This window comes from Argentina anserina, chromosome 7, assembly GCF_933775445.1.
Source record: "Argentina anserina chromosome 7, drPotAnse1.1, whole genome shotgun sequence".
NCBI classification, from domain to species: Eukaryota; Viridiplantae; Streptophyta; class Magnoliopsida; order Rosales; family Rosaceae; genus Argentina; species Argentina anserina.
Genome location: NC_065878.1, coordinates 20415967 through 20441743, shown reverse-complemented (window position 1 = coordinate 20441743; position 25777 = coordinate 20415967). Strand labels below are relative to the sequence as shown.

The 25777-nt window shown below is 39.1% G+C and overlaps 7 protein-coding genes across 8 annotated transcripts; 3 read left to right on the top strand and 4 right to left on the bottom strand.

Moving 5' to 3' along the window:
* Window positions 1-266: 266 nt before the first annotated feature.
* Window positions 267-2482, bottom strand: LOC126802312 (staphylococcal-like nuclease CAN2). The gene is made up of 9 exons (XM_050529921.1): window positions 2238-2482; window positions 2043-2098; window positions 1820-1934; window positions 1605-1715; window positions 1317-1504; window positions 1178-1234; window positions 938-1097; window positions 787-855; window positions 267-577 (listed from the first exon to the last, which is right to left on the bottom strand). The coding sequence occupies exons 1-9, from the start codon at window positions 2385-2387 to the stop codon at window positions 488-490; spliced, it is 996 nt and encodes a 331-aa protein (XP_050385878.1). The 5' UTR covers window positions 2388-2482; the 3' UTR covers window positions 267-487.
* Window positions 2483-6842: 4360 nt separating this feature from the next.
* LOC126802325 (copper transport protein CCH) lies at window positions 6843-7553 on the top strand. Its single transcript, XM_050529938.1, has 3 exons — window positions 6843-6965; window positions 7069-7144; window positions 7267-7553. The coding sequence occupies exons 1-3, from the start codon at window positions 6957-6959 to the stop codon at window positions 7404-7406; spliced, it is 225 nt and encodes a 74-aa protein (XP_050385895.1). The 5' UTR covers window positions 6843-6956; the 3' UTR covers window positions 7407-7553.
* On the bottom strand, window positions 7550-8374 carry LOC126802323 (protein EARLY RESPONSIVE TO DEHYDRATION 15-like). The gene is made up of 3 exons (XM_050529936.1): window positions 8320-8374; window positions 7942-8243; window positions 7550-7853 (listed from the first exon to the last, which is right to left on the bottom strand). Exons 2-3 carry the CDS (start codon window positions 8228-8230, stop codon window positions 7687-7689), a joined length of 456 nt encoding a protein of 151 aa, XP_050385893.1. The 5' UTR covers window positions 8231-8243; window positions 8320-8374; the 3' UTR covers window positions 7550-7686.
* A 1815-nt stretch (window positions 8375-10189) lies between these two features.
* On the top strand, window positions 10190-13065 carry LOC126802326 (cation/H(+) antiporter 15-like). Its single transcript, XM_050529939.1, has 3 exons — window positions 10190-10577; window positions 10684-11688; window positions 11835-13065. The coding sequence occupies exons 1-3, from the start codon at window positions 10350-10352 to the stop codon at window positions 13062-13064; spliced, it is 2463 nt and encodes an 820-aa protein (XP_050385896.1). The 5' UTR covers window positions 10190-10349; the 3' UTR covers window position 13065.
* Window positions 13066-13371: 306 nt separating this feature from the next.
* On the bottom strand, window positions 13372-17329 carry LOC126802305 (protein RETICULATA-RELATED 6, chloroplastic). The gene is given in 11 exon segments (XM_050529915.1): window positions 13372-13722; window positions 14059-14098; window positions 14100-14137; window positions 14279-14413; window positions 14415-14828; window positions 14972-15079; window positions 15718-16248; window positions 16426-16555; window positions 16668-16880; window positions 16882-17257; window positions 17260-17329. Coding segments are annotated over 11 exon segments (2202 nt in total). The 3' UTR covers window positions 13372-13575.
* Window positions 17330-17854: 525 nt separating this feature from the next.
* Window positions 17855-22445, bottom strand: LOC126802314 (uncharacterized). 2 transcript variants are annotated; one of them, XM_050529925.1, is made up of 10 exons: window positions 22212-22445; window positions 21127-21336; window positions 19999-20072; window positions 19714-19767; window positions 19372-19465; window positions 19205-19341; window positions 19026-19088; window positions 18522-18590; window positions 18394-18439; window positions 17855-18103 (listed from the first exon to the last, which is right to left on the bottom strand). In XM_050529925.1, exons 1-10 carry the CDS (start codon window positions 22243-22245, stop codon window positions 18042-18044), a joined length of 843 nt encoding a protein of 280 aa, XP_050385882.1. In that variant the 5' UTR covers window positions 22246-22445; the 3' UTR covers window positions 17855-18041. The 2 variants fall into 2 exon arrangements, with proteins under 2 accessions (XP_050385882.1, XP_050385881.1); XM_050529924.1 differs by having other exon boundaries at window positions 19205-19465; window positions 22212-22444.
* Window positions 22446-23202: 757 nt separating this feature from the next.
* LOC126802304 (pentatricopeptide repeat-containing protein At4g02750-like) lies at window positions 23203-25662 on the top strand. Its single transcript, XM_050529914.1, has one exon. The coding sequence runs from the start codon at window positions 23223-23225 to the stop codon at window positions 25434-25436; it is 2214 nt and encodes a 737-aa protein (XP_050385871.1). The 5' UTR covers window positions 23203-23222; the 3' UTR covers window positions 25437-25662.
* Window positions 25663-25777: the final 115 nt, after the last annotated feature.

Below are 25777 nucleotides of genomic sequence, written 5' to 3'. Positions count from 1 at the left end.
CCTCACATTTTGTGTGCGGAAGTAACAGTAACAACCCTTTAGTTTAAAAAAATAATAATAATGAAAAAGTCCTTAATGTTCTGAACCTGTTGGTTCTGATAAGTGATAACCAAAGGGTTATGAACCTTTATCAGAATGTAAGCCATCCGTATTGCTCTGTAGTACTAAATTTGCAATGAAAATGAAGCCATCAGTATTCTTCTGTAGTACCAAGTATTGCGAAGAAAATGATGTGAACTGCAGTGCAGCACATTCTACTAAAACTATCAGACAAGCGGGAATGATATATAAATACAATTCACTCTAGATACAATTCATTGTCTGTTACATTGTACACCTTTTGGAGAATCGCAAATGGATATTACTCTTACAACAATTGCATATGGTACAAAATAATGAAATATACTTCCTCACCCTAAACAGACTTTCCATCGATAACTTCAGACATAGTCTGGATAAGTTACATTGTCAATAATTGATCATCTGCCTAACGTCTATCTTTTCTCCATTCCCATGGCTTCTCCGGGTTTGATGAAGCCCATAATCCAACTCGCTTCATTTGAGCTTCTCTTTCCCACTGGTATGTTTTGATAGATAGAGATAATTAGTTTTTACTTGAAATAAGTAACACACAGCACTTGGAGAGTATGGTTCTTGAAGTTCTTTTCTTTCAATTTTAAACATAACATACTATTAGATTCTGGATTACTTCCCAATTTTATCATGATGTAAGGTGGGTTAATGCTATTATACTGAATGCAGAACTAGTAATATGACAATACTCACTTTTGCGAGTTCAGGGCGTTGATCATAGGCTGTGTAATGCCATGCACACCCCTTCTTCAGCATTACTTCCTAGTTGAGTAGAAAAGAGAAAGATCAGTGACCTGCTGATAACAGATAATAGAATTGAATTCCTCTTCGGTAGCAATAGTACCTGTGCAAATATGCCATTGCTGTATATGTCACATACATAACGGCCATAACGATCTGTCCCATAGACAAGGACCCTCAAACACTTGCCCTGAAGAAGCTTAACAAGCTCATCTCTGGCTTCTTTTCCGTAAGGCATCTTACTCTCTGGTGCATCTATACCCCTGTTTTCTCTAGAATCAGTTAACTTTAACTATATGAAAAAGCTCCACCTATTTGAAATCCTATAAGCTGATATTCTTACCTCAGTCGAATCCTATACTTTCGCGCAAGGACGTCCTCATTTTGAAACTGTAGTACCCTGAATGGAGAGTGAAAAGAAGGTTAGAGACCCTTCCGTACTATTCTGAATCCCATGTTAAAAAGCTTTATGAAAATCCAACCGGTATCCAGCGTCATTCATCTTTTTGTGTAGTTCATCTGCCTTGGCATAATTCCTCTTCTCGCGTGCCTTTTCTCTTTGGATGGTTGCCACTTGTACCTCAGTCGGAACACAAGATGACTCCCTAGGATCTGCTGTACTCACATAGACTGTCACTGTATCGCCATCTGCAACGGCTTTTGCATCAACCTGTGGTTTCATCAAAAAGATTCACCCATCAAAACTAATTAAACTTGGCCTCGCAAAAAAGAGTAGCAATAAAATTAATTACCAATACTATTTCTATTACCGGCAATGTCTGGAATTCATACTGAACTCCTTGAGGCAATGAATTCGGGACCTCAGCCGAAAGTTTTACCAGAGCATGGGGAAGTGGGAGACCATAGAAAGCCAATAATCCCTACACATACACCATTTACAAATCACAATAGCATTAACATGCCACCACATTCCATCATACTAATTAGCATCATACATTATAGCAGCAATACTTCTAAAATGTACCTCAACATCAGCCTTTTGGTGATTCCTGAGGGTTTTAATAACAAGCCTAGCTGCTTCTTCAGCTGTTCTCGGCGCTGGTCTCGCCTCCCTCCAGCTCTCCACTAGTTTTCTATACCTTCACACATTTCCAAATTCAGACACATAAAAGATCAAATCTTTAACAACCTTCATTTCACTCATTTCTAAACCAATGAGATAGATTAGCTTTCTTATCATCACTTACCAGTTTGCTTGAGCTTTCTTGGATGAAGCCACATGCTGATTCAGTCCTTCTGGGACCTTAAACACAATTAGAAAAAAAAATCTTAAATTAAAAAAAGTCTACTTTACATAATTGGGATCAACAATAACAAAAACCCAGAGACAGAAAGTCTAAGTAATGTTAAACTTGTAAAACCGAACTGTTTGGGACAAGTACCTGGGCGGTGTTCGCGAAGTTTAAGATATCGTGGGCAAGAGCCGAAACGCCGACAGTGGCGGCAGTAACGCCGTGAGGACCGAGTGAATCGGAGTCTGTGGTGGTGGGCTTGCAGCAATGACCGTAAAGAAGCCTCAGGGCATTTCCCATTGTGCAATGCTGTTGGTAATCTGCGCTTAAAGTGGTCTCAGCTGGAAGGAGAAGTTGAGAGAAGCTCAAGAACGAAGCAAAGATGAGAGCTTTTTCTATATCTAAATAAATAATTAAAACAATTGCCAATTGGTAAGGGCTTTATGACTTAGAGTAGTGATATAGCCTATAGGGTCTCCCAAAACCTTAATCTACGTGTAAGTCTAGTCACGTACACACATTTTTAAAACTATGCAAATCATTATTAAGTAAAAAGATAATTAAATTCTTTCATATTTAATAATTATTATTTATTTTACAAATATATTTAATAGTTATAATTTATTTTTTACTTTTTTGAATTTTTTTTCTTAATTAAATTTGATTACTTAATAATATTTTCTTACCACTTTAGTTACAAGGATCTCATGAATTTAATAAATATCTTAATATATTTTCATATTTAGATCTTTTAACTTTTTTAATTTACTAGTTAGTGTAATTATGCAAGGAAATACAAATTTTCATAAATAAAATACGATTTTCAATATGAATTTTGTTAGAATTACACAATATATTTAGTGTAAATTATATATATTGTAGATGATTTATATATAGAGCTCTTATATATATGTGTGTATATTCATATGTATTCACATATTCAAAACAACTACGCATTAAAAAAAATTTAACCATTTTTTTCTTTTCGGGAGTTTATTTAGTTTTTTTGCAAGAAAAAAAAGTTAGAAGAATATATATTTGAGAAAAATATATCAATGCTGCAACTATACCCGTAAGGATTGATGTTCAACAAATGGACATGTAGTCACTCTTCATTGGTGATGGTGTCATTAGTTAGGCCGTGGTTCTTAAAAAAGTGTAAAGAGATCACTTGGTTCGTTAATACTTGTTGAATGCGAGTTATGACACAACTTGATCTATGATCAATGATACTCACTCATCTGTTTTCTTGGATGATGGTTATCATTAGGGGACGCCAGAATATAAATACTAATTCAATTAAGAGATCTCGAAGAATGCCGATATTGAATGAGTTTAATGTTGAACCATACATACTCTGTTGAAGTAAAATTACAACATTGTAGATTGTCTTACATGGAAAGTGCTATCCGGTAGGAATTAATGGTGATGATCAACCTATGTCGCCGCCACAGCTTCCTAGAAAGCCGTAGGATCTAGTTTTAACAAAGAGATAGGTCATTGGTTAGGTAATGTCAACACCACATATGTAAATCATATTGGTTATACCTTTGTTAGGTGTAAGTGAAAAAGAGAAGAGTTTAGACTCATCTTATGGCGCAAACTCTCTAGCAAAACGCCTTGGAATCAAATATGAGACGGCTTATTCTCATAATACCGTGTCAGTTAGGTGGTTTCCAAAACAACTAAATTTGCAGCTTGTTGTCACAAATCATCTATGTAGGGACTGAGTTAAGAGATGTAGATAAAAATCTTGAATTGATTGGTTTTAATCTAATTCAAGTGCCGACCACGTAGTGCGATAATTTGAATAAGGTAGGGATATTAAAAAGAAGTGTGATGGACTCTTGATGAACTAAGACCCAAATGTTGCTTTCCGAAGCTCCTTGCTCAAAACTTAGGGCTCACCACCCTGACAATATAAGAGAATTCACTTCGAAAACTTTTTATTGCATAGCCTGGATTAGACATGCTCATAACCCCATATTCATTATGTATGAATGGATGAGCATGAGCGATAATTAAGCAGTTAAAGCTTATAACTAGGGCCCTCGTTATGCATAAGTAATATATCCATGACTGTTTGGGGATATGCAATATTGCATGCACCTGATTTGATGGTTTTTCTACTTAACAATGATATTACATAAATTTGGAAATGATATGATGTGTCTATGTGCATAAATTTACAAATGATTTGATGTGTCTACGTGACTAGACTTAGACACATATAATTAAGAGATTTGAAGCTTAAATTTTGAAGGCCAACATTTTCCTTATGACTAATTTGGAGGAAAAGCTGTAAGGAAAGCCAGGCGCAAATTGGGGAAAGACACGTGGTTGATCTTGTGGTCCTCTGGTCAACAATTCTATTATTCATAGCTAAAATTGGTTGAAGCGTCTAAGGTAAATTATATGGTGTGATCTGTTTATCCTAAATTATGAAACCAAGTTAAGCTTTGTTTTAGTATCAGATGATTCAGATCCAAAAGATAAGAGTAATCTTTAGATTTGCAATACTACGTACTTCATGGTGGACAAACAAAGGAGATGATGAGATAAGTATGTCAAAAACCAACAAGTCAACAACGCAGCGAGAAGCAAAAGGTTCAAAGAAGGTTATATATCTCTTCAAAACAAAGAAAGAACGTTATATTGCTGATTTGCTGTGTTAGATATGGCCTGTTCCAGTTCTGGTAATCTGGTATCAATGGTTAGCTAAGACAACTCTGTTCTATTGACAACGATGTCATAGATAACATAAGTACTGTCAAGGCCACCAGTCAATTCTGTAATAGGATTCCGGTGTGTTTGCACAATTGCAAGTCATCAAGGCGTGCTTTAATCTCCGGTCTTAGTTTTGTTCGTATGCATCTGAGCAGTAGGAACAACAAGATTTACGAGCTCCTCTTCTACCATTCATGTGCACTACAATGTGTTTTTATCAAGCATTCATATTACCTCATTTACTTAGGTGATAAATATGACATTTATCTTTGTATAACAACTCATTAATGCTCTCCAGTCCATAGACGTACTACGCACCCTTACTCTAGCATACTGAATGTTGCAGGCAACAGAGTGCTTGATCATCCGGCCGGTAATGATCCCAAACTCTTCTATAGAAGTATTTGACAATGGCTTGATGTGTCTAGCATTTGACTATGACAGCAATATCATATGGAATCCTAGTAGTTGTAGCGGAGATCCAAGATGTTGCCAAAACCTCTAGCTGCTACGTTTTTCTGTAGTACTAATATATCTACATTTTATGGATTTGGCATTTTGGTTACGACTCCACCCCCGAAGATTACAAGGTAGTTCGATGCATTTCTACATTTAACTTTTCAACTTGTATCTCCCACAACACAGTTGATGTTCTTGCTCCCAAAACTCTGAACCATTGGAAGATCCGTCGAGACATTAATGATTTTGATACGGCAGGGGTGCTTGCTAAGCTCTACATTGGGTACATGTTGGTCTTGGAAGCAATGGTGATTCAAAAATTTAGTTTTGAAATTAGTGTCATTTGATTTGGCGGAGGAGAGACTTCAAGATGCCATTCCCACATCCTCTTCTGGTCTACCGGCATTACAATTCTCACAATCGGTTTATTTTTCTCTGCCGGTATCGGGACTATGGCAAAGTGTCACATTATACATGACACCATTGTATAAAAACTTGAGAATATGAATGATGAAAGAATATGGGGTAGAAGAATCTTGGACAAGAGTCATGAGTATTCCAAGGGGAGGTTTAGCGGCTTTTGCCTAGAGACAATGACTTGGACTTGAGGCCTTTATGCATTTCAGATACTGGGGAAGTTTATATGAAATTATTATGAACCTTGATAAAATTGTATTGGCACTCTATGATCCAAAGAAGAAGACACTTATGAACTCCACAAATACTCATTTGGAGTATTTCGTTGATGCAAGTCATGCAACTACTTATGTAGGGACTTTAGTTTCACAGCAAACTGGCGGTGACGCAGGTACATGAACCAACATGAAGATAGTTAAGTTCAAATGCCTGTTCTTTCTCCTTCTCAAGTTTGTGTGAAACGTAGCAGGTCAAAGTCCAGAGGCAATCACAGTGGAGAAGAAGGGTGCAAACGAAGAGGTTGTCCCCTTGGAAGTACCAGCTTCTCAAGGTAAGATGAAAAAGGTTACTTGCCTCTTTGCATTTTATTGCGATTTTCGAACCTTAAAAATTTATCTTAGTAGCTATTCTACTCTAATTTTTAGTAGTTTTTTTTTAAAGAATATGATGATGTGTCTAGAGAGTATAGATTTCTTGAGTGTTCTAAGCTTCTAGTCCTGACTCCTGATGTGGCTTTCATCATTGCACCATTTGCACCCATGAGTCTCCTTTCTTCTCCATTCCACCTTTGGCTTAGCTTTATGACAGTGGAAGACAGCAACAATTTGAACAATGTTTGGCAAGTATGAATTGGTGGACATTTTCCGTGCTTAATGTCAATGTTCTCTGTGTTACCCTGGCATACAAATTCACCGTTCATTCCATTTTTCTAGATAGAATATGAAATTCTCAATCACCTTCCAAAATCTGGGCCTTTATTTGACGAATAAGCAGGTAAAATACAATTAAAGTCTCAATCTTTGTCTCAGCCGCGGAGGCTAGTTGCTCTGAGGTCAGCAATCAAGAAAAAAGGGAACCTTTGCACTGGAAAAGGCCAATTCCCATCAATCACGTAAAGAATCCAATACCCTCAATCACTCAGAAATGTTTATTAATATGTGTCAATTGGGAATTTCACTATTAGAACGAAAAATCCTTCCTCAAATCTCTACTCTTCTTACAGTTGAGAGAGGTCTCACTTGTTCTTCAAAACTCAACAAAGCTTGAATGGGAAACGTAAGCTTCAGCACGGCAATCTTCGCATGTAGTACTGCTATTCGACTTCTCGTTTTGATTGCGCTAATGGCATACATACCTTTTTGGATTCTTTGTGCGTTAGGTTGTGGAATTGAAGGTAGGCTTGCACTGTGAGGAATGCATCAAGAAAATCCTGAAGGCCATCAAGAAGATTGAAGGTAAATCATCACAACTGTATCTCTCTTCATGCTTCTTAGTTCATATTAAGATTGAAAGGTGATTCATCTGATCCCTTATCTCGAAAATTGCTCAAAACCCCTTGTTCTGATTTGCCTAGCAGATATCGAAACCTATAATGTGGATACGGAGCTGAACAAGGTGATTGTCACCGGAAATGTCACCACAGAACAGGTCATCAGAGCTCTTCAGAAGATCAAGAAGACAGCAATCCCTTGGGACCAAGAAGCAGCACCTTGTTAGAAGTTAGAACCATTTAGTTTCATATGATCATATCTAATCTGCACTACTGATCCCATCAAATTTTGTATAATTCAGCTTCTAGCTACGAGTTGCAATAAAAAAGAACAGAAAAAGCTGCTAGCTTTCACTCATCCAACCAAACATCGTCGAAAATTAGACATCTTTATTGCTCAAACAGAAAATTACAAAGCTGCAAATTACAAGAACTACAAAGACTCCAAATTACTTGTATTTACAAAAATCGGGTTCGAGTCGAGTGAGATGGTCACTGAAACTCAATCTACCTAGGCTGCTGAATCGGCCTAGGACTCACTTTGACATTAACAATCTTCGGAGCTTTCTCAATAAACCTCGGCGCCTTCGCCACAGCTCGGCCCTTCGGCCACTTCAACAGTCCCAACGAAACCAGCTCCCTGTGATAGTCTTTCTCCCCCTCTTCCTCCGCCTCTGCAGAACAAAAAACAACCGAGTTAGATCGGTGACTCGGGCGCAGTAGACTCAGTAAAACCAAACAAAACTCAAACTCAATACTTACGTGTGTTGGTGTTGGTGTTGTGGTCGGCGGTGGTGTTGGGGTAGTGCTGCTCGTCGAAGAGGTCGTCGATGAAGTCGGAGTCGTCGGGAATATCGGAATAGAAGGGGTCATTTTGGGGATCATGGAAATTCTCCTGGAGCCAGTAGTCGCGGAACCAAGGGGAGGAATGAACGAGGGCCCACCATTCGGTGGAGAAGTCCTCGACCGACCGATAAGCCGACGGAACGAACATCGGAGCGTTCGGGTTCAGGCTCGACTGATGCGGCTGCTGTCGGGAAATGACGTCCATGATCGGAAAAGAACTGTAAGCAAAAGATCCGGGTGTCAATCAAAAACCCACAAGAAGTGAAAAAAAGAGAGATCTTTGAGAGTGTGAACCTGAAGAACGAGGTGAGCTGAAAGAGTGGAGAGGATAAGATCGGCGAGAATGATGTGAAATGTCTTATCCTGGTTCTGGGAGAATAAATAGGGAAGAGGAAAGGATAGAGTAGTAAATTTGAGGGAAGTTCGAGAACGAAAGGTGGCGGGTTATAATTGGGGGGAGTGGACATGTGGACCCACCGGCCCAAACAATCCAATCCAACGATGATTTTAGTGTCACAGCCCACTGTATTTATTCAAGGCACGAGTAAAAGGTGTGCGCCTTTTGTCCTTATCCTTGTGACGGGGGATAATAAAATGAAGCAATATATATGGTTAAGCTTTGGTAATCACGTTACAAAAGATAATACGGTATATAAGTATAAATACGTACCCATCGACCTGAATCCCTGAATTGTATATTGAAGGTTCTTTCTTTAGATTAATGTGGGGGTTAGTCAATCGAAAATATTACATAAGAAGAACACGTAAAGGAATAAACAGAAATCAGCTGTTTTTAAAGTCTTAAACTATGACTTTACATAATGAGACTTTTGATACTTTTTGATACCAGCAAACCAAAGGGAGAGCATTGAGTTTGAAGCGCCTAATTTACATGACATAAAGCTTTTAAGACCGCGTATTCTACACCAAACCTATGCCCTCATCCAAATTTTTTTTAATGGGTTTGGAACCGAATCAAGTTGGGAGGCTCAGTCCCGTGCCCGATTCTACTTAATAAAAAAAAAACTTAACAAGGGGACTAGACTAAAATATTGCCGAGAGAAAAAAAACTCAAAGAAAAAAGAAAAAGAAAATATATAATCATATTATAAAAATCGATAATTTTGAAATCTTAAGTAATCAGCTTGTAAGAACTTAACGAACACATTATGAGGACTATCATACCAAGCCAAAGAGTCATTGGTGAGGCCTAAATTGGTCATTCTGTTAGCTACCGCATTTCCTTATCTGAATATATGACTGCATTGAAAAGACATCAGGTGGATTATAGATAGACATTTGTGCCAACAGACTCTTAAGTTATACGGAGGAGAGAAAGATTTAGAAGAAAAACATGTCACCACACTTACCAAATCACTTTCCAACCATAAGTAGAATCAACCTATAGCAATAACAATTTTAATTGCCAAAATCACATCATAAAACTCGGAATAAAATGAAGAATCTCAACCAAGCGATTATATTGAGGGCTCTCGTCCAATTGCTACCTTAGTATCTAACACTTATATGGTGAGGGCCACAAGCCATCACCTAAAGAGGATAACCGGAGATGCCTCACAACCATGAATCTAGGCCAATTCGTTCGAACGCAACACCAGGAGACATGTCTTGGTGGCTGCTTGAACAAGAGAGGGAGAAAGGGAGAGCATTGAGTTTGGTGTCGATGAATATATTGATATAGAATGAAATTATTGAAACTAAAAGTATCAAGTATGTATGTTGTCGCCAATTAAATACTAAATATCAGTTATAAAATGGATATTTATATAATGAAACTTGCATAGTTGTAAAATGTATACAGTTTAATTTCGAGAGTAATTTATGATTTCATTGATGTATGAGTCATTTTTATATATCTTACTGCTCCATTACCTTAATGCCCTAAGAAGAACATATTATACTATGGAAACTTAGTGGCGCATAAATGAGATATTTCAATAAAAGTATAGATTTTTAATTGACAAGTTTCAAGTTCTGGTTCTAGTCGAAAATTTTCGGCCATATTTTTATGGTTATCTAGTACTTAATCCCAACCAGTCACCTGAGTTTGACTGTGGTCACCGCACTTTCCTCACTGCTTTGAAATTTATTTTTAGCCTAGTCATGTAAGGAAAATGTAAGAGATAATATATCTATGAACAACCGTGGATAGTATAAAAGTTTCCAAAATAACAGCTTGACCTCTCATTTTGTCTCTGCGAGTGTGTGTGGTAGCAGGTAGGGTGTAACATTTCATCAGATTTTGGTGTTCGTGTTCTTGCTTCTCTCCTTTCTTCTTCATCGATTTGTAGCACAGGCGAGAAATGTCTTCACATGCCGCGGACGTCCGGCAGGCGATAGATAATGTAACATTGGTGTGTCAAGATCCTCACAACACCGTCAACGTCAGGGGTTTTTGGAGCGGCAAAAACCCCCTGGATTCCTCCACTTCTCTTCTTCTGGTGCAGTTATCTCTAATCACATTTGTCTCTACCTTCGTCAATGTTTGGCTCCGGCACTTGGGACAATCCAGCATTGTTTCTAACATATTTGTAAGCTTTGTTTTCAGTCCCTAAATACCATGTAACATGCAATTACGTACCTAGCTAGCAATGCATAGCTTGCGAAACTTGAACAAACGTAATGTGTGCCTTGCAGAGTGGTATATTATTCGGTCCATCCCTTCTAGGGCATTTCAAGGAAATCGCGAACACCCTTTTCCCATTAGAAGGCATCATAGTGCTCGAAACACTTTCGACATGGGGACTCACATATTTCCTGTTTTCGATAGGAGTGCAGATGGATGTCGCAACAATGATACGTCCCCAAAGGAAAAACATGGTTATTGGAGGAACATTGTTCCTCTGCACATTGGTACTCCCTGAGGCACTAACGTTCCTCTTGATGCACAGTGTCCCCAAAATGGACCAGACGCTTAAGGCTGCACTCCCATTTGTATCTGCTACGCAAGCTATATCGAGTTCTGCTGTAGTTGGTTCTCTACTTACCGAGCTCAAGATGTTGAATACTGACATTGGCCGCACCGCGGTCTCAACGGCACTGTTTTGTGATGTTGTTGGCATAATCATGAGTGCTTTTGCTATTGCATTGAGTGATAGGAAGAGCAAAAATACAATAATACCATGGTTGTCAGCGATACAAGCAGCTGCTCTTGTGCTTGGCATTATCTATATCTGCAGGCCATTCATGGTGTGGATACGAAACCGGTCAGAGGAAAAGAATTCTGTCAGGGAGTCTCATATTTTCATCATTTTCGTTCTTGTGCTCGTGTTCGGATTTCTTAGTGAGATCTCAAGCCAGCATTACTTATTGGGGCCGCTAGTGTTTGGCTTTGTAATACCTGCCGGACCGCCTTTGGGCTCGGCAGTTGTGGCTAGGGTGGATACTCTTGCTACAGGACTATTCTATCCATCATACCTTGCCGTAACGGGGCTGAAAACAAACATCTTTACAATCAATCCGCGATCTTCTTGGGTTCTGGGGATTATTTTTCTCTTTGCTAGCTTGGTCAAGATCGGAGCAGTAATGTTGGCAGCCTGCTATTATGAACAGACTGTACGTGAAGCTTTTGTGCTCGGGCTTATTCTCAACGCAAAAGGCATCACTGAGCTTGTTATGTACAACATTTGGAAGCAAACCAAGGTTCAAGTCTGTCAAAAGTTCATTTTATTACATTTGGAAGCACACTGAAGCTGCTCCAGGATAATGCAACGCATAATATAGCTTTGCCTGGTCCTTGTTTATAATTTAGAATCTTGACTAATATGGTGCATTTCTTCGATTTGCAGTTGCTGAGCGATCAAGAATTTGCCCTGTCGGTGATCTACGTAGTAGTAGTAACAGCTGTTGTAACACCCTTGATAAAACTTCTTTATGATCCCTCACGGCAATTCTCAGCTACCAAAAGAAGTACGATCCAGCACTTGAAGCGCGACACAGAACTCAGAATCATGGCCTGCATCCACTCCCAGGAGAACGTTCCCACACTTGTAAACATCCTAGAAGTATCAAATGCTACAGAAGAGAACCCTGTTGCAGCTATAGCCCTCATCCTGGTCGAGCTTGTGGGACGAAGCACCCCTGTTCTCATAGCACACCACCCCGGGGACAATCTGCAGAGCAGCATCGGCAGCAGCGCATCCACGTCCAATCAAATTATCAAAGCCTTGGGGCAGTATGCCGAGTGCAATGAAGGGCGCGCCACCCTCCAACCGTTCACTTCCATCTCACATTATCCGACAATGCATGATGACATTATAAGGGTAGCATTTGAGAAGAGGGCACACATTGTGATCCTGCCGTTTCACAAGCATTATGCAATAGATGGCACCATTGGGTCAGTAAACAGAGCTCACCAGTCCATGAACATTAATGTACTTGAAAAGGCACCTTGCTCCGTTGGAATCCTCATTGATCGTGGAATACTGAGCGGTTCGATGTCAGTTCTCAGCAACCAGTATATATACCACGTTGCTGTGATCTTCTTAGGCGGTGTAGACGATGCAGAGGCACTAGCCTATGGCTCTCGCATGGCGAGTCATCCGAATGTGGACTTAACAGTTGCACGGTTTCTTCTCTTTGGAGATGATAACTTGAAAGACAGGAAGAGGGACACTGACTTGCTTGAAGAATACCGGCGAGCCCATGTAGGAAATGAGCGGTTTGTTGTGGTGGAAGAAGTGGTCAAAGATGGAGCAAAGCTGTCTTCTGTTATCAAATCAATGGTAGATTGCTTTGATTTGATGTTGGTGGGGATGCATCATCAGGACTCCCCCCTTCTTTCGGGACTCGGCGAGTGGAGTGAGTGCCCAGAGCTTGGGATCGTCGGCGACATGCTTGCTTCGCCGGATTTTCGCTGCTCACTTTCGGTACTAGTGGTACAACAACAAAGAATAGCAGGAAAACCAATTAGTCGGACTACAAAACCAGTTGATAAAGAACCGCTAATTCATGATATCGCAGATGAACAAATGAGATCATCATGGACAATTACAGTGAATGAATACGATAGGAAATAGGGGTTAGAATACTTTTACTCGTCGTCGTTCTTTTTCTTCTGCACATTCATTCTTCTGTATATGACATAGTTGGGAATTTTTTTTTTCCTGATGTTTTGTTCTTTCGTTGATTGGTTTCTCTTGTAATTTCACTAGTTCAGAGAGGCGTCTGTAAATTTCCTACCAAAAGAAACAGAACAATTCTTTCATTTTTCTAGTGTGAAAGCTTAGTGAAATTGAGTCCATAAAGATTCCTTCATTCATTTCCATGCAAGTCTTGCCACCCTATACACCGAACAAGACCGAGAAATATATTCAAGTTCTAGGATTCAAATCAAGAATGCACACTTTATGATCACCAAAATTGCAAGAACTGTTACACTTGCATTAAACAATTTACATGTGGGTATGGAAGTGATACATGTGAAGCTGCGGACCAAAATTCATTTCTGTTGAGATCTGTCTACTCTGCCAGCATCTCTTAAAGAATAATCTGCCAATTAGTGTAAAGGTATAAAGTGGGATAATCACCTCATCTGTTTTGGATTTCATCTATACTTGTTTCATCTGTGCTGTTACATTCCAATGCAACTTGGTTAGTAGAATCCGGTGTTTGGTAAACGGACGGTTTACTCTTTGACGCTTGCAGTCCAGTAAAGCGTGCCAGATCAATCCATTGCTGCAGTAGTTAGCAGGAAATGTTTATAACCAATACCGTGCAACAAATTATATACTTGCATCATAGTTATTATGACGGATCAAAGGTTCATGTAGACGATATGGTTTTGTAAATCAGCCACTATCACAAATAGAAAAAGATTCACAATGGCTCATGTAAACCAACAGTATACCGGTAGTAGCTAAAATATTACTATAACGTGATAAACCATGTTCAGGAACCTGACTCTCGGTAAGAAATGAACTTATATTGCCATGGCATAGTTGATCATGAAAAAGTAAAAGAGAAATGAAATTCAGCATAAGACAACTTGAAAAGTATCAAAATGATTCTAACCTGAGTTCCCCAGTAAGAGTTGATTGTCCGGGAAAGAAAATTCGTCAGAAAGTCTATGCTCCACTAGTCCAGCTATGATCTGCGAAGCATTTACTTTGCATGTCAATGCCATAAGAACACCAGGACATAATCATTATGTACAGAACTATATACTGATATACATGTCTTTATTTAGTCATATTGCAGGACAAGAGAAAACAAGACCACCCCTTCTTCTTACCTGATAGCGGAGATTTGCAGATGTCCCGAGAAAGCCTCCATATATTATTGCTGTTTTAAGTATTGGAGTTCTTTTCTTTTGCTGATTAGTTACCAGAGCTGGACTAATGAATTTGCGAACTTCAAATAGAACATTTTGAGGAAGCAACAGCCCCAATACTGGAAATAAATCCAACACTAGCTAGTTTTAGACCACCCAAAACCACAGATGCAAGTCTGTGATTGATACTCCAATCCTGCCCCACAAGACTCTTCTGAAACGCATTATCTGGAATGGACCCAAGAATACCTTTAATAGCGTCCATGCTATCAGGCACATTCGTTTCATCAGCATATGAAAGGAACTACAATGTAGGAGCAGGAAGCCACACAGTAAAAAAATCAACAACTATTCCCCTTAAAGTAACCGTAATCACGTAGTCCAGCTCCTCGAAGAAATTTTCTTTACGCCTCTCATATTGTGCTATTAAAGTAGTAGTTATTGATATAGATTCTTCTATAGCTAATCTATGCAAGAACTTTGGATCTGCCAGCAATCTTTCCCTGAAACCCTGCATCAAAATGAGCTACGATCAACTGAAGTGTCCCATCACATGTAGCTTCACTAGCATCAATTGGTTTCACCCACATAGAAATATAACATGATGTTGATATGCTTAAAAATTCAACAAAACTATGAAGGTTTAAACCTGACCTGGAAACGTTGAGTAAGTTCTGAAACAAGAGGATATCACTCCAGATTAAAGAAATTCTGTAATACCTCTGGAGATACCAAACCAAGATCCAGTCCTTTCTGAAGGTCCTGAAAAGATTTTAAAAATATGGTCTTGTTGAGAGAAGGAAAGTAACATCATAAAGGAATTCTAAAAGCATATGCAGGTTGTCAACCCACCCCATATGACATCTTTCCTTGCCCCCTATGTCATCTGCTAATGCAATATGGCTTATTGGTAAAGGCAGAGTTTCAGCAATATTTTGCAATTATCGTTGTTTAAACTGATTCCACTTACAAGTAACTGATCTCATCAGCTAACTATTGTATAAACTACATATTTCCCACTAAACCCATGACCAGTAGGCACTCAATTGAAGTACAGAGCACTTTTTAAATATTATCCTCATTCATGATAAAACTGGAGAGAGAATGAGATCCTCAAAACCTTCAATTATTAATTACTGAAGGTATAAGTTTTATTGGGACAACACTTTTGAGTAGAGAACAGCTCTTAATCCCATTTGCCCAAATGTGTATATACTTCAATCTGTACTGGAATTACTAGGTCATTAACCTGTATGAACCACTCGATAATAGCGTATTTTGGAAACAAAAGGTTTTAATCTGAAAATCCTTAAGAGTTTAATAATGAACTAACATTTGCAGAAATTAGAAACCATGACTGCCCAAAGAAAGACAAAATGACTTTTAAGAACCCAACTCACCTGTGGAAGTGCATCTCTTTTCCTGCCAGCTGCATTCATAACTCGAGCAATGTCCGCACGATCAAAACAATTCCTGTTGCAGGGTCTTGCAGCAGAATACCATAAGAAATCAGCAACAGGAACTTCTCCCTCTAGCCGTATGTTCTGTCTTTCAGGATCAAGTAGTATAACTACTTGGTTTTTCTTTTGCATCCCTTTGGAAATTCTGGCCGGCAATCCTGTCCCTCTAAGCCCATACTTGACATGGCTTGCACCTGTCACCACCACCAGCATACCACTTGATCCTCCACCTTCCATGGCCTTTAAGATAATCTGGGACATGCTATAATCCTCAACCACTTTTGCTTGTGCAGATAGATATGAGCTTGGCCCAAATGGAACAGTCTGAGTCGGAGAATTACTATCAACTGGCGATCTGCGTGTGATCGAAGTGAATCCTGATATGAACCCTGAACCAGCTGGAGGAGCATACATTTTACGATTGGCCTTTGAAAGCCCACGAATTCCCTCAGCTCGTACAGTCCGTAAGACCTATCAATACAAGATGAACCACTAGTTCACCGTACAATCCTTACAGAACTTACAAACACACTCTAAACTTAAGCAATCACATCTTTGTCATCATATATTCAATTTCAAATTACACAATTCACAACAAAACGCACCAGCATTCATTCATCAATGCTAGCAGTAAGAGCAGAAGAGTACCCTGAGTGGAGTACCACAGGCCACAAGCCGGACGCCATTATCGCGGCAGTAACTTAGAAGAGGCTCATACTCCTGCCAGCGTTGCGGCGGCCAATGTGAAGTGTATGACTTCAATGCTTCACCATCTATGCTGCCATCACACATAGAACACAAAATCATCAACACAAACACAACAAATGCACAATCTCCTTTTTGAAGAGAAATAAAAAACATTTCAATATACAATTTTAGCAGATTTAAACCTTTTGCTCATGTACTGATTAAGCTGCTCCTGAAGATCACAAGGAAAAGATTCAAGAGCCAAAGACAAGGCTCTCCCACTCTCCAAGCACCTCTTGTTCAGATTCTTCACAATTTCCAGCTCCAATTCCTTATCGTCGCGAATCGGAACCTGCTCCGCTTCGCCGAGATACACAATCCGAGCGTTCATCAGCTTCTCCCACACTGTACTCAACTTTCCCCACCGCCATCGGCTCTCCGATTGCCGTCGCGTCGTAAATCCTCGACGTTATCACCTCCTCCTTTTTCTCCTCCGCTCTCGGCACCGGCGCCGTCACTGACGGCGGAGGAGGAGGCGCGTCGTCCGCGCTCGCCGCGGCCGATTTGAGAAACCAGGCGCCGAGCGCCAGTGACGGAACGAGTAGCGCTTGTCTCCTTGTGAGCGAACTCGTCCGGCCAGCTTCGTCGGAATAGTTTTCATTTTCCAACGAATCTCTGACGTTTTTATCGGAAGGATTACGGCGGAGAATGACGGAGACGCTAGTAGTTTGGCGGCGTTCGGCGTAAGATACTCGCCGGAAGACGTGGACGAGTTGACGCCGGAGAGAGATTCGCGGGGAGGAGAGGTGATGTGGAGTGGTGGACTACTAGCGGCGAAGCCAACAGTGTTAGTGTGGGGCTTCATTTTCATTTTTAGAGGCCAGAATGGATGAGCAGGTACCCCGCCTCTTTTTGGGTTGGGTCGTTAGTTCGTTAGAGACTTAGAGCTTAGGCATTTTCAATTTTTTTAATTTAATTTAATTTAATTCTTTGTCACATATATTATGGATTTTTTGAAGCATACATTTCTGGAGGTAAAATAGCTTACTTGTATCAGTTATATCCAGAATTTGTCCAACTTTCTCAATTAATCTTATCTGCCAGGTATACACCAAAGTCACCAAAGAAAATGAGTGGTGGGAGATCAATTAGGGTTTAAGTAAAGCCTCACCATCTTGATTGAGTTTGATTTTGTCCCACCTTATATCCATATTCCACAGCATATGAAATTTTTCTTAGTCACTAGGAAAAGAGTTGAAGGGATAAAGTAGATAAAGATGTTACAAATGGTACAAAACTGCTGCCATGCTAGATGGAGGAAAATGGGAAGTCCATATGCAACACATCTACAATGTCTCCACTAATAAGTAATAACAAGTGCAATGTCCGGTACGAGGTTTAAAAAAACTCAAAATTATTCCTTGATTGATCTACAGTCATTTTTTTCCTGACCAGAAATATGAAGTACATATCGGAATACCAACATAGCACGTCCCCTAATTGCCATGAGGTAAATAGACAGATGGAAAATATGATTCTTGAAAACTGCAAGCCTCGCCGGTCCCCAACAACAACAATTACCGGATACCATGGAATGATGGTAAGACGGCAATAAGCGCATCTCCATAACCAACAGCATCTGCGAATCAAACAAGTGGCACAATCAACAGCCATTCAAGTGATACAACACAATTGCAAGTAATCAGAATACCTATATATACATTCAGTCTACTTATCTTTAGGTTGAGCGCAAATCATCAAACAAAAACATCATAAGAAAGTAATGACATTGTCATGCGCTTTAGAATACAATGTCACCTTCTGTTAACAGTAATCAGTACTCTGACTTTTATATTATAATTTGTTTCTGGTGTTCAAAAGATATAGTACGAGAGAATTCATAAATCAAAATAATAATAGGTCTTATACCTCCGTCATTGAACAGGAGCTTCAAAACTTCTCCACCTACATCAGTCTGCTCAAAATATAAGAATTTATCATGAGTGAAGTGTCCATCAGGAAAAGTTGGCATCAAGAAACCAAAATGGAAGACAAACCTTAACGGGGAGTTCAGTGCCAAACTGATCCACATATCCGATAACTTGTCCTTCTTTGATAAGATCACCCTGTGTATTGGATTAAACAGAAGCCAATCAAAAATTACGTTGCCAAGATTGCGTATAAAACTACAGTCCGTAATTGGATAAGAAAATGATGATATCAACATGCCATTATTAGACTCTAGTTGTATTGTAAAGTGAAGTTGCCACAAAGACAGTGTTGGCAACATTCCCTACCAAAAGTGTGAATCTCATATTGCATATTATTTACAGGACCATCCAAGTTCTTGAATTAGTTCACAGAACACCTACATTTTGTCACACTGAACAATACATTTCCAGCATATGAAAGTTTCGCATCAGCTCAGAGATTCAAGTACAGGAAAAACACGGATACATGAATAACACATAAGCATGGCATACTTAGGTGCTTTTTATCATGAAATTATGAGCTACAAATCTGAGCATACAATAATCAAAAAGTATGTATACAATAGTTACCTCATTAAAGATAGGAGGTTGCTTCTTTCCTTTCACTGTTCTGCCCCTTCGGAATGAACCAACCTGGGAAAGGGAAATAAAGAAATTAAAAAATGACCCTAGATAAAGTAAAAGAAATATATTTCCCTGAATAACGTAAAAGAACTATTCAGTCCTGCATACATACGCTCCACACATACCGTTGGAGAAGTAACCAGAATGTATCCATTAGATCCAGAAGCCTCCAATGCTGCTAATTTTGGTGACTTGGCTACAGAACCGTTATTAAATGGAGTGGCTTTGGCAGGAGAAGATTTTGGCGGTGATGCTGGAGGGGGAGCAGGAACAGATGCCTCCATGGGAGGAGATGGAATAGGTGGTGCAACTGTTGGTGAGATGGTAGACACGGGAGCGCTGGTGGCTCCAATGTTCCGCTTTATATGCATTTGAAAGTCTCCAACCTAATACAGAGATAAGCATGGCCAATTAATTAATAGAATGTAAATACAACCAATAAGTTGCAGGTAATCAACTCCAGATAAACCCTAAACAATACGACATTATAAGCTTACAGGGTGGTGAACTTTTTACATAAACCTTCTATCAAATCCATGCTGTCTTTATTAAGATAGCAGTTTTATCTGAACGTTCAATAGGGTTTATATATAAAGTAAGTTCACCAGGTTGCTTGATGAATTTAAAGATTCACCTTAAGTTTCAGTTCAGCAATCTCTGTCTCATCACACACTTCTAGCATCAGTGCCTGATGATGTAGAAAGCTCAAGTCAAATGATAGAAAAGAGAAGTATTAACTAGATAGCATGAATAACTCAATATTAACCAAATTAATCATAAGTTCCTTAACAAATCTATGAATAAATAAAAGTTATCTACACTGGATCCACTCAGAAAAAGAAGAAGAAAGGATTATTCTGCAAAACCAGGCTTCCTATATCCATTCCCTTTTTATTCTTTTTTAAAGGGATATTCTCACCTCATATCCATTAGGAAACACAGTGCTTTGAGGAGATCCTTCTGATGTGCTTTCTTGCTTACTATCCGACAAAACTGCAGACATGTAATGTCATCAGGATGCCAATATAACAGGTTTTTTTTTTTTTTTGGAAGATGTAACAGATTTACTTGAATAATGGGACATTGACGCACTAGCATGGTGAAACACATGACTATAATTAGCAAGCACAGAAGCATAATGCAATACAAAATCGAGCATCAAAGGAAAAAAAGGTAAAGCAGAACTAGATGTTATTAGACTCTATGATGCACGGATACGTCCAGAAAAGTGAATGCCCATATCGTATCCGTATCAGATACGGGTACGGGCAGGATACGCTGCATATACGTATCCAAAGCTGAAAATACGCACCCAAACTATGTAGTATATGTCAACTCTGTAGATACGGTCAGAGTCCGTTTTGAATACATTTTGGGGTTATAATTGTCATTGTCACGTAAATAAAACTTAATCTAATACCCTCCCTCCCTTAGCCGTATTGTTTTGTTTTGCTTGAACTTATTAAGTATTTAATTCATGAACTTATGTTTATTGTAAAATTGATGAGACTTATGTTTTTTTAATTGTTTGTTTGATCAAAATTTAGAATTTAATATATATATATAATATTATTTTACAAAACGTATCCAAAACACTACATTTTAGAAAATAACGTATCATGTGTCATGCCGTATCCGTATCCGTGTCCCGTACCCATACTCGTGCATCATAATTTAGATTCTCTCATTGAAAAATAAATAAATGCTACAGTTTCAGTGAATTCAGACTTTACCAAATTTCCAGGCAGAAGGATAATGTAAATTGATGCAGTCTAACTGTGACTATCACAATGGGTTGGCAAGCTTAGGATTTTTTAGAAGGACTAGGCGACTAGCCATGGTTTCTCAATGTGGTGAAAAAAAATATTGGATACCAATCCACCAAATTCTCAAGTACTTTTATTCTCACACCTAGCATAATGGAAATAAAAACAAATACCGCAAAACATGAAGTAAACAAGAAAATGTCAGTAACCATAGTTATTGAATGGTTAAATGAACGGACTGAAAATTTCACAGCCTGAAGATTGAAGATAGACAAACTTACCACTGGAATTCTCAGTCTTGGCAGCTTCTGTTGTCTTCACACATGATATAAGGACTCCCTTCCGCTTTTGTGGAGAATAAATGAACTTCTCACTAACCATCAATCCTTGGAAAGACGATCTACTAGAGGTAGGCCTTCTGGCATTGTACACCGGAAGCATACCAGGCTTGTCAGCAAATGAGCGGATCTGCGAAACTGTGCCCACAGAACCTGCAGTATAATATTGTCTATCAGAATCCAGACCAAACTTCAAAACTGGTTGAGAAATTTCACTGGGCATAAAAATGAAAAAACCTTCAGACACATAGTTTCAGTTCAGTAGTTCACCCATAAGAACATTGTTGGAAACAAATCATAACTGAATGTTCTTGCACTAACAAAAGTTTCCTTTTATGACGGAGTCAGTGATAGAAAACAGGTATCGACCGTCTCATGATAGCGAGATAGAAACTCAATATACCACAAGTTTGTCACGTTTCAGATTTCAAATGGAATAAGCGTGAATGTGAACTTTTGCGCACAGTATAAATATAGAGTCAATTTCCTCCCAGAAACACTATTTTACGCTACGGTTGAAGCATCTGAGCCTAACAATCTAACGGTTGTAGTATATTCCCATTTAAAAAGCTCGCAAGCATCAACTTCACAGCTTAACAGTTAACTACCTTACACCAAAATTCAAGCAGTTTACTACTTACTACTTTTCCATAATAGTTTTTCAGCTCCACAAGAAACTAGTCCACCTGATTCTGCCTCTATCACAGACCTCGGTGCTAGTTAAGATCAGATCTCAAACCATGGGAGAGCCGATTTCTTTACTATCGAATCCATATTTACTCAATTTCAGTTCATTACTGCACTCATAGCATAGATAGTGTGTAAACAACTAAACAAATCAAAAATCTCAACTACTGGTTAAAAAGTCACAGCATTCCGAATCCATTTCACACAGTTCATCCAGCAAATCAAACATAAGAAGAGATACACAGCTCAAATCAAGTAACAGCTGAATCACTAGTGCAAGTATACTAAGTCAAGTTTCGAATATGATTAATCAGTGAGAGATTAGAGATGGAGAGATTTACAGTTGAAGGATCGGAGAACAGCAGAGGACTCCATTTCGCAAAATGCAGGGGAGAGAGAGATTTAGACGAAGCAGATATGGTTTGGGACTGGATTTATAGGGAGGTCAAATCGAGAGAGAGGTAGAGAAGGAAGGAGGAGAGGGGGTGGAGTTTGGTTGAGCACAGTTGGGACAGTCTTGGAAATCTCCGCCCCCTCTCTCACATTAGTTTCTCCGTTTTAGTGCTACTTGTCGCTAACACACTCCAACGTGGCCCTTCCTCTCCGAGAGATTATTTGTGTAACTAACGTTGTGGGAGCTAATTATATCAGTCAATATTAATTATATCAGTCAATATCAAGAGTGAAGTTTCACTCTGAAATTACAGAGTGAAGTTTCACTTTTGATATATTTTTCGGTCAAATTTTTTCACTATAAGCGATTCAATATTTAGGTATGCTATTCAAGATCATCTCTACAAAATTTCATCAAATTCAGACATCGCTAAGGTATTGAAATTAGAGTAAATGAATGAATGAATTAAAATTGTTCAACGTGAACCGTTCGTGTAAATCTCAATTTTGAAAGCTCAAACCATTATCAAATTTGATGAAACTTTGTGGAGATGATCTTGAATAACATACCTAAATATTAAATCGCTTATAGTGAAAAAATTTGACTGAAAAGTATACTAAAATTGGAACTTCACTCTGAAATTTCAGAATGAAGTTTCACTCTGAAATTTCAGAATGAAGTTTCACTCTGGATAAGGACTACTAATTATATTACTCTGTGATATAGTAAATATATATACAGTGAAAATAAAAAAATTATTTAAATATAAATAATTAATTAAAAATAAATACAATAAAAATATATTAATAATATTTAAAAAGTACAACAGGTAAACCGCACAGTAACAGGTATATATAATAATTTTTCTGTCCTCTCCAATCTGGCTCACTTCTCGAGAAGGGACTTTATCTCCTGCGACGTGTCGTTTCGGGTTCAATAGTGTTCAAAGCAGGACTAAATGAAGCTGAGACCAATTGGTGAAAAGGGAACCCGAGTTTTTAACCGGAAGATTACCCAGCTGGGTAAGCTGGGACGAATCGACGATGCGGTCCAAGTTTTCTCAGAGATGACTGATAGGAACACTGTGACATACAACTCTATGATCTCTGCCTACGCCAAAAATGGTAGAGTTGGTAGTGCACGCCACCTGTTTGATGAAATGTCTCACAGGAACTTGGTTACTTGGAACACTATGATTTCTGGGTACCTGCATAACAATAAGGTCGGGGAAGCTTATGGGATCTTTTTAAGAATGCCGGAAAGGGATCTGTTTTCGTGGACTTTGATGATTACTTGCTACACAAGGAAGGGTGATCTTGAGAGAGCTAGAGAGCTGTTTGATTTGCTACCGGATAAGCGTGACGCGGCTTGTTGGAATGCCATGATTGCAGGGTATGCGAAGAAGGGCAGGTTTGATGAGGCCAAGAGAGTGTTTGATGAAATGCCGCAGAGGAATTTGGTTTCTTGGAATTCAATGCTTGCAGGGTATACAAAGAATGGGGAGATGTGTTTGGGGTTGAGGTTCTTTGAGGAGATGCCTGAGAGGAATGTGGTTTCGTGGAATTTGGTGTTGGATGGGTTTGTTCAGGTTGGTGATTTGAGTTCTGCTTGGCAGTTTTTTGGGAAGACTCCAGACCCAAATGTTGTTTCGTGGGTTACAATGTTGTGTGGGTTTGCGCAGAATGGGAAGATTGTGCAGGCAGAGGATCTCTTTGAGCAGATGCCGAGTAGAAATGTGGTTGCTTGGAATGCAATGCTTGCAGCCTATGTTCAAGACCGCCAGATTGATAAGGCTGTGAAAATATTCGAGGATATGCCAGAGATGGATTCAGTGTCATGGACTACAATGATTAATGGGTATGTTCGCGTTGACAAGCTTGACAAAGCAAGGGAATTGCTAAACCGGATGCCATACAAGAACATTGCAGCACAAACAGCAATGATATCTGGATATTCCCATAATGGAAGGATGGATGAAGCAAGTCAAATTTTCAATCAGATTACTATTCGTGATGGTGTTTGTTGGAACACAATGATTGCAGGCTATGCTCAGTGTGAAAGAATGGTTGAAGCTTCATCTCTTTTCCGAAAAATGACTGACAAGGATGTAGTTTCTTGGAATACTATGATCACTGGTTATGCTCAGGTAGGGGAGATGGATCAAGCACTTCAACTCTTCAAGGAAATGGGCGAGAAGAACATAGTTTCTTGGAATTCTCTTATTACAGGTTATGTGCAGAATGGGCTATATCTGGATGCACTTAAGAGTACTGTGATCATGGGAAAGGAAGGAAAGAGACCTGATGAATCGACTTTTTCAAGTTGTTTAAGTGTATGTGCTAATCTTGCTGCTTTGCAAGTAGGAAGGCAACTTCACCATTTGGTTGTGAAGACTGGCTATCTGAATGACTTGTTTGTCAGCAATGCCCTGATTACGATGTATGCTAAATGTGGAAGAGTTGTGAGTGCTAAACTGGTGTTTGAAGATATCAATCATGGCGATATGGTTTCTTGGAATTCTTTGATATCTGGGTATGCTTTAAACGGCTATGGTAACGAGGCAGTAGAGCTGTTTGAAGAGATGATAAGAAAAGGGTTGAATCCAGATCAATTGACCTTTGTTGGGGTGTTGTCTGCATGCAGTCACGGTGGACTGGTTGATCGGGGACTGAAAATGTTTAAGAGCATGACTGAAGTTCACCTTATTGAACCTCTAGCTGAACACTATGCTTGCATGGTAGACTTGCTTGGCCGTGCAGGGAGGTTAGAGGAAGCCTTTATAATGGTGAGAGATATGAAGATCAAGGCAACTTCCAGAATTTGGGGTGCATTACTTGGAGCGTCCAGGATACACCGAAATCTGAAATTTGGCAAGTATGCTACCGAGAGGCTTTTAGAACTTGAACCTGATAAAGCTTCAAATTATGTACTCTTGTCAAACATGAATGCTGTGGCAGGCAGATGGGATGAGGTTGAGCGAGTCAGGGTGTTAATGAAAGAAAGTGACACGGTCAAGCAACCTGGCTGCAGTTGGATTGAAGTCAGAAATCAGGTGCATGCTTTTCTCTTTGATGATCCAATGCTTCCCAGAACAGCAGAGGTATGCAGTGTACTGAAATGTCTAGCCGCAGAGATGACAAACACAAGTTCCTTAGTGACGTCTTACAGCTGATGAATCTTTTACCACTTACAGATACGATAAATGGTACTGCTTTCCACTTTTTTTTTTCAAACTGCTACATTTTCGCACATTATAGATTACTAAACTCGTTGTTAAGTGCATATACAAGTTATCGGGGTCCTCGATCTTGTACATTTCCAGGATATGGAAGAAAAAATATATATGTGGAACATATATTTGGAGCATATGTACAGTAAAATATCAAAGTTTTCTCTGGTTTAATCATCTACGACCTCTCGGTTTCTATTTTTGCACAATGAGCCTCATCCAGAAATAAAAATATACACAGGCCTATCTTGTTAGATATTAACAGAAAGATAAATCTGTACTTC